General features: G+C 51.4%; 4 protein-coding genes across 4 annotated transcripts; all 4 read right to left on the bottom strand.

Annotated features, from left to right (window-relative positions):
• Window positions 1–260: 260 nt before the first annotated feature.
• On the bottom strand, window positions 261–1,581 carry STEHIDRAFT_154697 (uncharacterized protein; the record flags this gene model as incomplete). Its single annotated transcript, XM_007301859.1, has 4 exons — window positions 261–426; window positions 493–794; window positions 866–991; window positions 1,048–1,581. 4 exons carry the CDS (start codon window positions 1,579–1,581, stop codon window positions 261–263), a joined length of 1,128 nt encoding a protein of 375 aa, XP_007301921.1.
• Window positions 1,582–2,126: 545 nt separating this feature from the next.
• STEHIDRAFT_166935 (FabD/lysophospholipase-like protein) lies at window positions 2,127–4,935 on the bottom strand (the record flags this gene model as incomplete). The annotated part of the gene is made up of 13 exons (XM_007301858.1): window positions 2,127–2,555; window positions 2,622–2,675; window positions 2,738–2,857; window positions 2,917–2,960; window positions 3,028–3,111; window positions 3,183–3,283; window positions 3,350–3,532; window positions 3,610–3,760; window positions 3,821–4,060; window positions 4,146–4,318; window positions 4,382–4,494; window positions 4,557–4,777; window positions 4,840–4,935. The coding sequence occupies 13 exons, from the start codon at window positions 4,933–4,935 to the stop codon at window positions 2,249–2,251; spliced, it is 1,887 nt and encodes a 628-aa protein (XP_007301920.1). The 3' UTR covers window positions 2,127–2,248.
• A 930-nt stretch (window positions 4,936–5,865) lies between these two features.
• STEHIDRAFT_166934 (FabD/lysophospholipase-like protein) lies at window positions 5,866–8,838 on the bottom strand (the record flags this gene model as incomplete). Its single annotated transcript, XM_007301857.1, has 13 exons — window positions 5,866–6,445; window positions 6,511–6,564; window positions 6,622–6,741; window positions 6,806–6,849; window positions 6,914–6,997; window positions 7,070–7,170; window positions 7,234–7,422; window positions 7,496–7,652; window positions 7,713–7,952; window positions 8,036–8,208; window positions 8,281–8,393; window positions 8,461–8,681; window positions 8,743–8,838. The coding sequence occupies 13 exons, from the start codon at window positions 8,836–8,838 to the stop codon at window positions 6,139–6,141; spliced, it is 1,899 nt and encodes a 632-aa protein (XP_007301919.1). The 3' UTR covers window positions 5,866–6,138.
• A 671-nt stretch (window positions 8,839–9,509) lies between these two features.
• STEHIDRAFT_75839 (uncharacterized protein) lies at window positions 9,510–13,790 on the bottom strand. The gene is made up of 8 exons (XM_007301547.1): window positions 13,487–13,790; window positions 12,294–13,424; window positions 11,823–12,231; window positions 11,157–11,761; window positions 10,499–10,641; window positions 10,280–10,397; window positions 10,069–10,208; window positions 9,510–9,983 (listed from the first exon to the last, which is right to left on the bottom strand). The coding sequence occupies exons 1-8, from the start codon at window positions 13,703–13,705 to the stop codon at window positions 9,821–9,823; spliced, it is 2,928 nt and encodes a 975-aa protein (XP_007301609.1). The 5' UTR covers window positions 13,706–13,790; the 3' UTR covers window positions 9,510–9,820.
• Between the last annotated feature and the right edge of the window lie 1,392 nt (window positions 13,791–15,182).

Below are 15,182 nucleotides of genomic sequence, written 5' to 3'. Positions count from 1 at the left end.
TTGCGAGGGTCTTGTCCAGACTATTGCAAGTCATGAACAGCTGTTTGCATGTTTTGTTGTACGTTACTGTGTTACTTATTAGTTTGGACTCTGTTCCATTAGCATACCCCTACGAACTATACTGTAGGCCACATCACGTCGATTCGTACACATCTTGGCAATAACGCGTCTTATTTGACCCCTAAATTCATCTATACAGATTGGAGTTACAATAGCGATACATTCGTTCTCCTTTCTTATATTCGTGTGCATCCATACCTTTACACAAGTTTGAGCAAATCACTCATAACACCCATCGCAGTCACAGCAGCTCCTGCTCCAGCGCCTTGCACGATCAGTGGCCTGGCACCGTACCGCTCGGTGTGGAACATAACGATGTTGTCCGATCCGCCGAGGGATGTGGCGAACGGATGAGTGACGGGGTATCTAGTAGATACAGTCATTAGCGGCGACCCGAAAGTGGAAAAAGAACAATGCATATGAAACACATACTTCTCCAAGTCAGCCTTGATCAACCCTGACGCCACATCAATGACGCCGACATATCGCAGAACCTGCTTCTCCTGCGCTGCTTCAGCCCTCATCTTATCGAAACGAGCATCGAACTCGGGAAGTTTTGCAAGGAACTCGTCGCCGGTCTTGATGCCCTCGAGTTCAGCGGGGATGAGAGAAGTGGTTTGGACGGATTTGTAGCCTTCGGGAAGGGCGGCGCGCAGAGCAGGAATAGTGCGGGAGAGGATGGTGAGTTTGCGAGCAACGTCGGCACCGTTCAGGTCATCTGCGGGGTGAGGCTCCTGGGATTATAGTTGACAATTAAGTATTTGGCGTATAAAGAGGACTGCAGGAAGAACCTGAGAGGACGCACCGTGTAGCCCTTTTCGCGCGCCACACTTACTACATCCGAAAAGCTAGGTCCGCCTGGCTCCCCGGTAGAGAAGTTGTTGAAGATGTAGCTCATCGTCCCCGAGAACACACCCTCGATTTTGGTAACCTTAGGTTGTACGTTAGTACAGGGTGCTCTTGAGGAATGATATACCATGAACGCACCTTGTCACCAGTGGCGACCAGATCCTTCAGTGTCGAGATGATGGGTAATCCAGCACCAACTGTCGATTCGTTCAGGAACCTCGAACCACTCTCCAAACTAGCCGCCAGAATCTTCTCATAAAGATCCCAATCCGAAGAAAACGCTTTCTTGTTTGGCGTAATAACGTTGATACCCGCTCTCAGGAAAGTAGGGTAAAGCCCCGCCACATCGTCAGAGGACGTGTTGTCAACGAGTATAACGTCGGATCCCGGGTGGACAAGGTTCGAGAGCTCGCGGATGAGTTCGTGGATGTTGAGACGGCTGGGTGAGGATGTGAGGTACGATTGCCAATCGGAGTGAGAGCTGAAGTCGAAACCGAATGGGTCGAAGGCGTTGATTTTGGAAGAGGAGATGCTGACGATGCGGAAGTGGTTTGGTTTGGGGAAGGAAAGGAGTTGGGAGATGAACTCGCTGCCGACGAGGCCTACGCCGACTATAGCTACCGATACCGTCTTTACGGAGGATACAGATGCGGCACTTGGTGTGATGGACATGGTTGTACGGGCTTGAGAATAGTTATAACGAGTAGCGAAGATTTTGGGAGTTGTTCTGAATGTTGCCCTGAAGCACGGAACCGATCGGAACCTTGGTAAGGCGAGAAAAGCAATTTTGCTGGATATCGAACAAGAAGACAAGTGTATTTGGACGGAGTGCAATGGCAAAACTTGCGACATCCTTGGTCACGGTGTGGCCCATTAGCAGGTTGGTGTGGCGTCCCCCCTGGGAGAGCAGAGAGTTCTAAGCTCGCATCGTTTCCAGTGAAACTGCTCCGAAATACTATCTACCGTCTACAATGATATAATTTCTCCGTGCCAGTGTATCTGAACTCGAGAGAGATTACTACCTCCAGGGGCCGTTATGAGGCCGGGGTGTGGCGTCCGACCCATCCTTGAACCAACCTAGCATCGATCTCATTATTGGTATGAGCTTGTCACAAGCATCGAACGAATCTCGATTGGATGTTTTAAGGTATCACGAGAAGTAATACAATGCCATAACAGAGTAGGAGCAATAGTATAAATAAATGGTTGAGTTCGTGCGCATGAAAGTCCATCAGTATGAGGGGTGAAGTTAGGTGATGATATGGTAAACAATTGGAGACAGAGGAAAATATTGAGAAAGGCAATAAGAATTGTGACCGCCCTTTTCCCAAACAACGCACTAAGCCGTACTGTTACTGTAGAACGATGTGTTCCACTCCGTAAAGGTCAGTCCTGGCTTGAGAAGAGGCGTAGGAGCCAAGAAGCCCGGCTGGCTATCGTCAACCTCCCCAGCCCAACAATGCTCAGCGAAGCACGTCCCACAAACATCCGGGATGGTCGCGTTCAGCCGTTGCAAAGATCGGTGGATTGCGGCGCAGGCAATGCAGGTAGGCCAATCCGTCGTCGAGTTGACATTGGGAGAATCGGCCTGAGAGTATAGGGAAAGACTGTTGTTCCAGAGCCTTCCGTACTGAGTGCTGTCCAGGCTGTGAAAGTTTAAGATGCAGGTAAGTATACATGAACCACATATGGAGCGTAGAGCGATTACTTACTCGCTAAGAGCGGTAATGTTCGAGTACTCTGTGTACGGAGCGTCAGCCGCATACCTGGGTCATGAAAGTCGATCAGCTTGGGGAATAATATGAAAACATATTCGAAGTTGGCGTACAAGACGATGGGTACATCCTCTTCGTAGCAACCATAGAATGTGGGGTACAGAGTATAGTTGAGGTTCAACATGGTGTTGACGCTTGGAAGCTTGGGGAAGGAAAGGTTCTGTGCCTTCGCCCTAGATTTTGTTGGAGAAAATAAGCGTCAAATGCAACGGAATCAACAAAAATAACGCACCAGATAGCGGTATTGATGAAGTTAGTGCCATTTAACCATCCGCTCTGTCGGCCAAAAACATTTTTGATCAGCCTGTATTATATATGGTATTGGACTCCATGGAAAACTTACACTCAGTTCGGTCCCGCTAGCATCGTTCACGACCAGGAAGTCTGAGAAGCGAGTTTCCTGGATCAGCGGGACGATCGGGTTTTCCTATGTACACAACCAGCAAGCGCCGTCGACAAGTCAGCACACATTTCGAGGAGAAAAAAAGATTTCCTGACCTGTCCGTACTCAGATCCGTCAACAAGGTAGATGAGCTTTTGCGATTGCAAGTTGGCGTCGGAAACGTTGAGACCGGTGAATGGATTGGGCCACAATCCATCTATTTGGGCAAGAATCAGCCATGCGATTCTGACGGCACTGATTGACGAGTAGCACAGAGACTTACACACTGTCTCCTCGAGAGTTTGGTTCCCCAGAAGCTCCATATATTCCGTTAGATAGGCCTCTCGCACCCCGACCTGCGCCTCCACCCTCTCCTCCTCGATTACATCCTCGTTCTCCGGGTATGGCATCTTGTCCCGTTTGGAAAATTGTCCGACAGTTCCGTTCGACTCGGCTTCAGTATACCCTGAGAAACAACGGATTGTCAGCGACGCTGCACCGCACACTTTGAGAGTGTGGTGAGTAGAGATAAAGTGCACGCACAAATGTTCATAGCAGCGTCAGCAGAGCCGACCAAGAAGGCTGCTGTGTCGTAACCTTGGACACAATAATTGAGAGGCTGCCCATTGTTAAAGCTTGTACCAATGTATGGAACCTTGACGAAGGCCTGTGCACGTCCTTGCCAGCTGCCAAACTAGAGTAATGGAGGTGTATTCGTAACAATTCAGTGAATCCAGAGTTAAATCCGACTCACTTCGAAGGGCGTGAGTTCATAGATGGTACCGGTCGTATTCGCATCGTCCGCGGGTATCAAAGCCCCATCAAAGGAGTTGGAACCGGGCAGGCCAGCAGGGACGACCTCGTTGTACATCAGTATCGTCATGGGGCTCTTGCCCTCGGAGAAGTTGGCGAAAGAGGGGATATCGCTCCATAGGCGAGAGAGCGCGTCAACGGACGAATTCGACGGCACTCGCATGGAGTTCGCCCCAGTGGCCTATAAATTAAGATGAGCGGAAGTGAAAAACAAGGCTGCATTCAGTGACGAGGATACAAGTCTGGACTGAGATTGAGAGACGCACGATGGCAAATATATCTGAAATCGTGACGTTAAAGCCCAGTTCAGCTTTGTTGGCGATCACTGCAAAATCGGAGGTCGAATAGTTGCTGAGTAGGAGGTCGGCCTCTAGGGCGCTGTCCATGTCTAGGTAATCGGACATCGCTACCATTCCCATGGCAGTTGCACCTCCGCTAACTGTGAAGATCAAAATTTTTAGCATCTTGTTCATTCTTACCCACCACGAGCTGTATGACTTACGTCCAGAAACGTATGTGGCTGCCTGCAAAAGCCCACCCGTACGATAGCTTACAGAATCTGAGATCCTGCCATCGAAAGTTCGGAGCATACCGTAGCCCGAGGCCTCCGCTCGTCTATTGGTGTGGAAAGTAATAAGCCTCTAGTCCCTTAGCAGAAGAAAAGAGAGAGGACTGACGTGCCACCACCAGAAAGCGTGAGGCCAATCGAAGGAATAGCATCTTTCGAGCTGTTGAGAGCGGAGATGTACCCATTTACGTCGAAGCCCTCGATGCCGACAGTAGTGAGGTAGGATGCGAGTCCCTCGACAACATACTCCTTGCGTTTTTCAAGCCAGGCGGATTCATCTGGTGAGAGACCCTCGGATGCAGGGCGCAAATATGTCTCTCCAGTGGGACACTAAAAACAGACGACCACGTCAGATCGAATGCAAACTGCAGAGGATTGGTCGTGGAACGCACTTGGATAAACGTTGGAGTATAGTTTCCGCTGAGCGTAACGGCGAGAGAGCCAAGGGGGGCACCAAGGAGGGCGAGAGCCAGGAGTGAGCGAGCCATGGTTGCGAGCCGTTCCGGCTAGACGTCCTCCTCATCCAGTATATAAAGTCAACCCAATTCGCAAAGGGCGAGTTGATGCATCAAATTTGGATGGTGCTGCGTATCTCGTGCAAAATATGCGGTAAACGAATCAACCCAACAGGACTCACCGCAAAAGTCACCCGCAGGTGGAGAACAGTCTCCATGACGTAGACGGCCCTAATGTCGTGCACCGAAGGTTATTTTTAGTACTGGCATTGAACTTGACCTCGCCCAGTCACTGTCGACATAACTTTTCACTGCCTTACCACGAGTAGGGTGTCCGTGCGGGTGTACTGTTGGTGCATATACCATCACGATCAGCATCAGCAGGCATCATTGTTAAGATGACAGGGGGACGACGAAATGGAAACAGGGATCGCAGCCTTTGATGCGGCACATTTACAATCAAATAATAGTTGCGTTTTCAGTGGGCGTATCCAATCGTCCGGAGGCGTTTTATACTAGTGCATCAGAAAGCATGTTTCAGGTAGGCATGCCGAGATGTGCACCCAGCGGTGAACTCGAGCATCCAGCCCATACAAAAGCCGCGGAATAGCAGGCCAGAAATATCGATCAAGCAGGAGGACCGTTTATGAAGATTGGCCATGGAAAGCGAGTGGACGTTCGGCTCCGCGAGCAGAATAGTATATGATCATGATAGTCAAGACTGCTGTTCATGGCCTACACATGCGTTGTGGCCCACTATCACTTCGCATGACCGAGCAAAGCTCAAGAAGATCCTGCGTCAAAGCGTAAAAAAAAACGGGGATAAAGAATGGCAGACGAGACAACACATATCCCTGGTGATGCAGTGAATGGAGGTCGCCGATGAACAGAAAAAACTCACGAGTCTGCGAAGCACGACGCTGACTAAGTGCCGGACTCTTCCCTACTCTTCCGACCCAGTCTCGCCACACGAGTGGCACGCTGCCATCAGCGGTCATCACCACAGCCTACTGTTCTACCAGTATTCGAACATCAGAAGAGATTAAATGCTTTAACAGGATCGTGGTAACCATAAATTATGAGCGCGCGAGTGCCAATGTGTGTCCCAATGCGCATGTCCATAGAGAAGAATTAATTCGTGGTATAGCAGTGGAGGATATAGTAGTGAAGAATAAGATGCGGACGAACACCAAAAGATTAACAGAAAAATGCGTAGCCACTTTCCTTATAATGGCTCTAGTCCGTACTGTTGCCGTAGAATGACGTGTTCCACTCCGCAAATGTCAAACTCGGGTTGAGAAGAGGTGCAGGAGCCAAGAAGCCTGGTTGACTGTCGTCGACCTCGCCGCCCCAACAATGTTCCTCGAAGCACGCCCCGCACACTTCTGGGATCGTCGCATTCAGTCGTTGCAGTGAGCGGTAGATCGCACCACATGCAATGCAGGTTGGCCAGTCTGTCGTCGCGTTGGCGTTGGGAGAATCAATCTGACTGTACAGGGAGATGCTGTTGTTCCAGAGCCTTGTGTACTGAGTGCTGTCAAGGCTTTTGGAGATATGTTGCAGATCAGTATATTTAGACCACGACTTGAAGGGAGAGGCACAACTTACTCGCCAAGAGCAGTGATGTTCGAGTACTCTGTGTACGGAGCGTCGGCGGCGTACCTGGGTAATGGAACATCGTCAGGAGGAAGTAGACCACCGATGAGCTGATCGACGCACAGAACGAGAGGAACATCCTCTTCGTAGCAACCATAAAACGTGGGGAAGAGAGTATGGTTGAGGTTCAGCATGGTATTGGTGCTGGGGACTGTGGGGAACGAAAGGTTTTGTGCCTTCGCCCTATTTGTCGTTTTCGGAAAGTAAGCAGGTGCGAGAGACATCAAGTCTGATTCAAAGAGCGTACCATTTGGCGGTGTTGATGAAAGTCGTACCGTTCGACCATCCGCTCTAATAAACAACGACATTCGTTAGTCTATGGAACACATACTTCTGCATCTCACTGAAGACTTACGCTCAAGTCGGTTCCACCGGCATCGTTCACTACCAAGAAGTCCGAGGAGCGGGCTGCCTGAATCTGAGGAACAATGGGGTTCTCCTATGTTCATGACCAGCAAGTGCCGTCGTCGAGTCAGAAAATAGCTCAAGAGGGGATCCGACGATAACTGACCTGCCCGTACTCGGATCCATCGACGAGGTAAAGGAATCCTTGCTTTTGAAGGTTCACGTCGGACTCATTGAGACCAGCGAACGGGTTAGGCCACAATCCGTCTACTCGCGGAAGAATCAGCCACACGATTCGAGAGGAAAGGTCAGAAAAGAGTGGTTACTAACAGACGCTCTGTTCGAGGGTTTGATTTCCCAGAAGCTCCAAGAAATATCCCAGATTGGACTCTTCTACCCCGGTCTGCGCTTCCACCCTCTCCTGCTCGATTTTGTCCTCGTTTGGCGGGTATGGCGCCTTCACGGTGTCTCGCTTGGCGAATTGTCCTACCGTTCCATTCGATTGGGCCTCGGTATACCCTGTAGCAGTTACTCGATGTCAGCGATGCTACGTAGACTAACAGCATAATGAATAGAGATGAATGGCACGTACAGATGTTCATAGCGGCGTCGGCAGATCCGACCATAAAGGCTGCCGTGTCGAAGCCTTGCACACAAGTAGTATCGTTGACAGGCTGCCCATTAGCAAACGTTGTGCCGATATACTGAGTCTTGATGAAGGCCTGTGCGCGTCCTTGCCAGCTCCCAAACTGTTGCAGACAAGTACGTGAGAAATGAGCTGACAGAGTTATGGTCATCGGTAAACTGACCTCGAATGGCGTGAGCTCATAGATGGTACCGTTCGTGTTCGCATTGTCCGCCGGTATCAAGGCCCCTGCGAAGGAGTTGGAACCAGGCAAGCCAGCAGGAATGACCTCGTTGAGCATCAATATCGTCATTGGGCTTTTGCCTTGGGAGAAGTTGGCGAAAGAGGGAATGTCGCTCCATAACCGAGAAAGAGGGTCCACGGATAGGTTCGACGGCACCCGCAACGCGTTAATGCCATTGGCCTAAAAATAGTGGACGAAAAGGGAGATGACGCCCATTAAACAGCCTGCCGGCGGGAAGAACAAAATAGTAAAAGGTAACGCACGACGGCAAAGATGTCAGAGATGGTGATGTTGAAGCCTTGTTCGGCTTTGTAGGCAATGACATCGAAGTCAGACGTGGAATAATTGCCTAGCAGTAGGCCATCTTGCAGACTGCTGTCCATGTCCAGATAATCGGACATAGCCACCATTCCCAAGGAAGTCGCGCCCCCACTAACTTCTCGGGTCAAAGAGTTCAACATGTAATTCATATTGGCAAGGGAGGATAAGGAAGGGTTGTATGACTTACGTCCTGAGATGTACGTGGTCGCCTGCAAAAGTCCACCCGTACGATAACTCACTGATTGCGAAGTTCTACCATCGAATGCGCGAAGCATACCGTAAGCAGAGGACTCCGCTCGCCTGGTTGAACAATGCAAGTTATGAGCCTCGGGTCCCTCACAGAAAGAGAATCCAAAAAAGGACTGACGTTCCACCACCAGACAAGGTGAAACCTATCGTAGGAATCGCCTCCTTCGTGCTGTTCAAAGCGGAAATGTATCCATTCACGTCAAAGCCCTGGATACCGACGGTGGTGAGGTAGGACGCGAGCCCCTCGACGACATTTTCTTTGCGCTTTGCAAGCCAAGTGGCTTCTTCTGTCGAGAGCCCTGCGGACGCGGGGCGCAGATAACTCTCCCCTGACGGGCACTATAATTGACCGCCACATCAGAAACATTCGTGTCAGAGGCAACGGGAGAGCAGGACGCACCTGGATGTAAGTTGGAGCATAGTTCCCGCTGAGAGTGACTGCAAGGGAGCCAAGGGGGAGACCGAGGAATGCAAGACCTAAAAGTGAGCGAACCATGTTGGCGAATTATCCAGCCAGTCTCATCCTTCAGTTTATATGGCCCAAACTATCTGCACAGGATTCCATTCGATAGTGAAGAGAATAAGGTGATGCATCAAACGGAGGAGTACACTAAAGGTCAAGTGCGACAAAACTTCAATTGCCCCTCCACAAACAAAGTGAGCCAGTGCATCATGTCGATCGTAGGGGCGGAACAGCCACAACAGTGCTTAAATTCGTCGCAAGCGTGCACCGATAACTATTTTTAACCCGAGCGTTTATATATGTGGTCACCATGCACTTGGTGCGAGTAGGGGTGTACGGCCCTAAGCATGCATATAGCACAAAATAGAGGCCGCATCACGGACCAGAACCTCGAATCGCATCACTGAGGTAGTTGGGGGACGAATGAGGGCAGAGCACAGTTAGTTGATGCGCGACATCGACACCATCAAGCCATGCTAGTATTTCTGTTGGGCACGCCGTCCAATCGTCTCGCAGCCTAACCCTAAAAGAGATAAAAGAGTTGAGCAAACAAGAACGATGGGCTGTGCGCATAGGCGAAGTGCGGATACATCTACCTCGCGACCTGCACGCTCGTCAGCCACCATCACTTGAAGATGCAACGTTCGGAAATCACTCTCCCCCGTCTGGCACCGTTAGCACGGGGAGGTTCAGAGGAAGTAAAAGTGAGCAAGCAGACATAAGAAATTGTGATAAATACCTAGATGTGACAAGAAAAAGGGGAAAGAACAATGAGTTGTAGAGTGTACGGCGAATTCAAAGGTCAGGCGGTATAGGTCCAGGGGAAGGAATCGATAAGGAGGGAAGCTGGATCAGACTCTGAGAGCAACACTGTATACTGCATATTTTCTACCGAATTATACGTATACCCCTCCGTCTAACCGTCAACCAAAGGAAAGGGCAAAAAAAGGTGCACGACAAACGAGGGATCCAACGTCAAGAAGGACGACCGTACCCAGTACAGATTCCCAAGACTTCACGCGCGAAGCAACCACCCAACATCAAGCCCCGTCATCGTCCTCATCGGCTCTGGATAACACTTATTGCTCTCCCGGAGAACAATCGCGAGCCTCCGGCAGACTTCCATGGGATATAGCAACTGCTCTGCTTGTGGAAATCCGGGGAATTCCTCCAAGACACTAGTTTATGAACACGTAGGTTTCGTTTCAGCGATGTTACAAATGACAAAACACAAAGACGAAAGAAACAAGACACAGAACGCACGTAGATATATCAAGTGAACTAGGACTTGGACCCAATATCTTGAAGAGGACTTTCGCAGCCTGGATGGTCCCCCTCCTAGGAATGGAATATGACGAAGGAGCGAGATAGGAGAGTCGGATATTCGGTTTGAAGAGCCACACCTACAATCATTACCGGTATACTTAGTACTATTATATGAAACAAATCAGAAGAAAGCGCGAGAAACACGAACGAGTAATCTTGGCTTTTCCTCTTCCTCATCCACGACGTAGAACCGATATGTCGCATGCGCCTGCACATACTCCATCATATCTTCTACGATGAACGCAGATAGCGGTATACGTTTCAACCTATTACCAAGATCATAGCCAAAGTCAACTTCAGATGGACATGGATGGTAAAGCACGGGAGGAAGATGAGACGTAAGGCATGGGTGGAAAACGAGACGTACTCGGCCGAAAGGCTTACAGGCCGGATAGCATACTTGACGAGCCTGTACACGACGACTTTCTCGCCCTCCGTGTTCGTGTAGTCCTGACAGCGCCCGGCATACGATCCACATATGCATCGCACGGACTTCCAGTCTTCTTCATGCTAAAGCCACACCCACAAACAGATCCAAGTCAGCTCACGCGCACATCTTCGAAACGAAAACTAAATCATAACAAAGCCGGAACCGAAACGTGAAAGTATAAACGAAAACGAAAACGAAACCCGAAAAGTAAATCTGTTTCCTCGCGCGTAGCTCCCGCAGACGTGTACCTCAGCAGCACGAGAGTTGTTAGACGAGACACCAGAGTAGTAGAGATGCCGAGACACCCTCTCCTCCAATCAATCTTGGACACTTTGTATCAGCCAGAAGCAGAGCTTGCCGTCGCCCAACACTTCGTCAGACAAACGTCCCCAAGAACACCGAACAGAACCTGCTACGGGCTCTGGTAAGGGCTCGAGGACGGTCTGACGAAGGTGGACGAACGGCCGTTGGTAGGAAACCCAACGCCGGCCTTCTTTTCGTCCGTGCGCCACTCGTTGTGTAGCGTAGTCGTAACCAGAAATCCAAGATGTAGAGAAAGTCGTGGAAGAAACGAAAGGAGGAGAAATCTACGTACCTTAACATTCCCCGCCGTCCACAAATTACTCCTCATCACCGCACCTTCCTCAAAAAGTATATAACTCCCCCCAACAAGCGCCTGCCCCCTCTCCGGCCAAAAGCCCCCCTTCGCATGCCTCGCGACCTGCTCGTTCAACCCCTGATCCGCATGACACATCCACGCATCGACGAGTTCGCCCCAATGTTCGCTCGGGAGGTCGTCGTACCGCGTTATTTTCGCGCTTTGGACGAGCGGGAGCGAGCAGGAGGCGCAGATGAAGGAGGTGGGGGAGGTGGAGAGGAGTTGGGTTGCGTCGATGAGGGGGAGGGAAGAGGGGGCGGAGGCGGAGGGGGTGGTAGGGGTGTGGACGGTGGCGGCGGTGGAGAGTTTGATTTCGTAGTGTGTTTCGTGGGCTCTGACTTCGCGTGGACCGGGTGGGCAGTGGGCAGGGAGAGACAGGGGAGGTGAGATGGTGGAAGAAGAGCGGAGGATGAGGCGGGGTGGTGAAGAGTCGAGGACTTCGGCTTCGAGGGGGACACCGGGGGTTGTACCGGAGACGGTCAGGAATGCGAGGATATGGTGAAGGTTGTCGTGGTGCTCTGCAACATAGACGACGTCCAGCTCTACGGGAACACAAGGTCAAAAACGACGGTTTCATTTGGTTTCAGCAGCGGAGATACGTACCTGTTGGCCGTGATGAACTGGATGTGGGTCGACTCTGGTGGTTGGACTTTGGCCGGGTAGCTTCAGAAGACGTCCGTGGCCTCAACCAATTTAGAGCTGGCGCAGACATACTCCTGCTCCGGAGGCCTTTGCTCGACTTGCGACGAGACAGACGCTCGGGCACTGCTGACGAAGGCGGACTGCTGCTACTCGTACTCGGCTGCGAATCTCGCACGAATTCGGGGAGAGTCATCATCTGTTGTGGATCGGGAGGGGCTTCCATCGACTTGGGGACGGATTCGCGGATGAATTCTGGGAGGGTGAGGAGGGCGTGTGGGTCTTTGACTTTCGGGAGGGTGAATGTTGCGTCTTGTGAGTTCAGACGACCACCGGCGGAGTGTTCCATGAGCTTCTCTACGAATTCTTGGCGCTATTGCAGTGGTCAGTACAGAGATTGATATCATCCTTCGATGGGAGGAATAATCAAAGTACCTTCTGCACGTCTCGCTGACGGGCCCTCTCCATCTGCATCTTCATCCCACCCTCCAGCACAACCGTCTGATTCACGAGTTTCCTCTCCGACGCCTTTCCGATCTTCCCAAGCAAGTCGTCCAACTCCCTCTCCTTCCTCTTCTGCAAATCATGCGACGAAGGCCCCGCAGACCTCGCCGCTCTCTCCAGCTCCTCCCGCTTCGACGACCGTAATTCGACGCGTTGATTATGCAGTTGCGGAGCGACGAGATACAGCCGATCGATAGCCATCGTAACCGCGTCCAAATCCAACCGCATCTTCTCGCTCAAATCTTTCGTGTTCGAGTCCTGCTGTGGCGGCGCCGTCGAAGACGATGCCTGTACCTTCTCTTTCTCCTGATATGCTATCGCACTCCCATAGTCGTACTCCGGCGGACCCTCCGAATCGAGTTCGTAGTCTCCGATATCGTACTGCGGGGGTAGATAATCCTGACGAGGAATACCCTCCGTCCGCTGCCTGCAAAGCCTAAGCACAGTCTCGAGATTCTCGTCCACCCTCGTCCACAACAGCGCCTTCTCCACAGCAACGACAGGCGGCAGACCTTCTTCGGGCACATCAGTTCTTTGAGCAGCAAGTCTCTGGAATTGAAAGTCGCTCAGTTGTCTCGAAAGCGTGTCGAACACATCAGCCGAGAAATCAGAGTCGTGGAATGATCCCGATGATGGGGGTGGAGACGATGTGGGTGAGAGGTCGATGGCGGACAGGCGGTTTAGGTGGGATAGGAGGGATGTTAGTGTTACGGCGAGTTCTGCGTTCTCGGCTGAGAGGGACGGAACGAGGGTATCGATTCGGTGTTGGAGTTCGTATAGCATACCGGCCTCATCCGTCGGCATCCGTGATTCCACCATCTCTCCGCCACCATCACCACCCTCCATCTCGCGACTGCGCAGGTTAGAAAGCAGGGTCTCGAGCGCGGCTTTGGGCTGTATCGAGTCGAGTGGGGCAGACTTGGACTTTGACGAGCTCGCGTGAGCGGGGACGGAGTGTCGGCGGTCTGGGACGATGGTGCGCCATTCGGGTGAGGAAGAGAGTAGGTCGTTGAGCGTCATGAGGGCCGAATTTTGTACGTACGCTATCGAGGGGATCACGTCCTTTGGAATATGGGGGTCTGAATGTTTAATTGGGTAGAGGAGAGCGAGGAAGCGAGACTGACTTGAGTCGTGCTGCTGGACGATGCGAGCGGCTGATCTTCGACTGTCGTTTGCGCATCCTCTCGGAACGAGGTTTGTGGTTCATGTTGTCCTTCGGAAGTGTGCTGGCCGAGGATTCGAGCGCGTTCCTCGAGAGAGAACGGAGCGGGGATAGTGCCCGATAACGTAGATGGCTGATCGTGGTGAGGAGACTCGCTCTTCACCCTCGTCAATGTCGCCATGAAAAGAAATTAGAGAAAGAGTGGGCAGTAACAAAGCCCAGTATCAGCGTGAATTTCGGGAACGAAAAAGGGGGGCGAGAGCAAAGGGTATCGGTGTTTGGAGGAACAGAACAGGTACGGCAGCCAGTGCAGTGCAGGGCCGGAATCCAGCGGCCCGGTGAGTCGCAGCGCTGTGCCCCCTGGCCGCGTCCATTTCAACGCTGCCAGGATGCTTCGTAGTAGACCGGCTTTGTTAGCAACAAGGTATATCCTTGGATTTAATTGATTGAGAAGCTTCAGAAGCCTCCTACAGTCGTTTGCATGTCATTCTGGATTCGCCTCGCGAGAAATGTTGTTTGGTCTGACCAAACAGTCACGGTAGGTCACTGGGCGCCACAGTGGCGCGTTGTTTGAAGTGACTGCCATGCTCGAGCATTCATGTTTCTACTTGCCTTGCAATCATAGTGCTTGCGGGTTGAGAACTTGTGAGGATGACTCAGAGATGAGGAACGATAAGAGGAATATATTTCTACATAAAACACTACGGCGGGGCAGATGTTTTCGGACGCACAGCATATCCTCGCATGACAGAAATCGAGTCAAAGAATCAAGTACAGACGGCAACTGTGCACGGAATGAACGCGGGTACACGAGAGAGAAGAGAGGCAGACAGATGGGAAGCTCTCGAAGTCAACAAACAGGAGTGTTATCTCGACACGAACGAGAACTTTCCTCGAGACTGAATGGGACGGAGATATAGCTGGAGAAGAGCAGATCTTTGCCCGTGTTACATTAGGAACATATGTTGGTGATTCGGCTTTGACAAGCTTGTTTGGAGGGTTAACTTGGCGAGTAGAGATTGAGAGCAGTGTTGGTCGGTACAGCTAGGAGGAAGGGAAGTTGCTGTGCTCCAAAAGCAAGAAACGCACCCGAGGATATGAACCAGAGCTGAAACAACCTCAGCGGAGGGACACGGCTACACTCCTCTCAGAGTCCTTCCCCCGCTCACGTTTGTTTCAACATCTCGCCGCTCACTCCCACACAAAGGGCAACGTACCCACGTATCATGTCCCTCTCGTCAACCCAAGTTCTAGCGCACGAACATCCCTCCTATGCATTCACATCTTCTACCACACAGCGTTGGCGACCATTGAGGCTGCTCCTCGTGTCGCCAATTTTGCGTTGCCTGGGACTGTTAGGATGATAGTAACGAAGCGGAATTGTCGGTTGAGACTGCGATCGAAGAGGAAGGGTGGCCCAATATATCGTCCAGCCGATTTACCCAGTGTATGTCCCTAGCAGGCGTAGGATGAATTGGAGAGGTCAAGCAGCAGGTGATTGTGTGTGAAGATTAACACAAAATAGAATGGTGTGTATCAGTATGGATAGTGTGGACGTTGGTTGAGGGAAGGACTGAGTGAGCCCAGTCGTCTTGCAGGGATACACATCCGGGCCGGTGGCCGACAGTCACGTATTTGTTCAGACCAAACAACTGTTC

This window comes from Stereum hirsutum, assembly GCF_000264905.1.
Source record: "Stereum hirsutum FP-91666 SS1 unplaced genomic scaffold STEHIscaffold_4, whole genome shotgun sequence".
In the NCBI taxonomy this organism is placed as follows: domain Eukaryota; kingdom Fungi; phylum Basidiomycota; class Agaricomycetes; order Russulales; family Stereaceae; genus Stereum; species Stereum hirsutum.
Note: the sequence above shows the minus strand (reverse complement) of the source record. Positions and strands in the feature narration are given on the sequence as shown.

Coding starts and splice junctions, on each gene's coding strand:
- STEHIDRAFT_75839 (XM_007301547.1), bottom strand. CDS start 13,705: ATGGCGACATTGACGAGGGTGAAGAGCGAGTCTCCTCACCACGATCAG. Junction 11,762..11,822: donor CAGTTCATCACGGCCAACAG/GTACGTATCTCC, acceptor GTGTTCCCGTAG/AGCTGGACGTCGTCTATGTT. Junction 10,398..10,498: donor CCTGTAAGCCTTTCGGCCGA/GTACGTCTCGTT, acceptor TCTTGGTAATAG/GTTGAAACGTATACCGCTAT.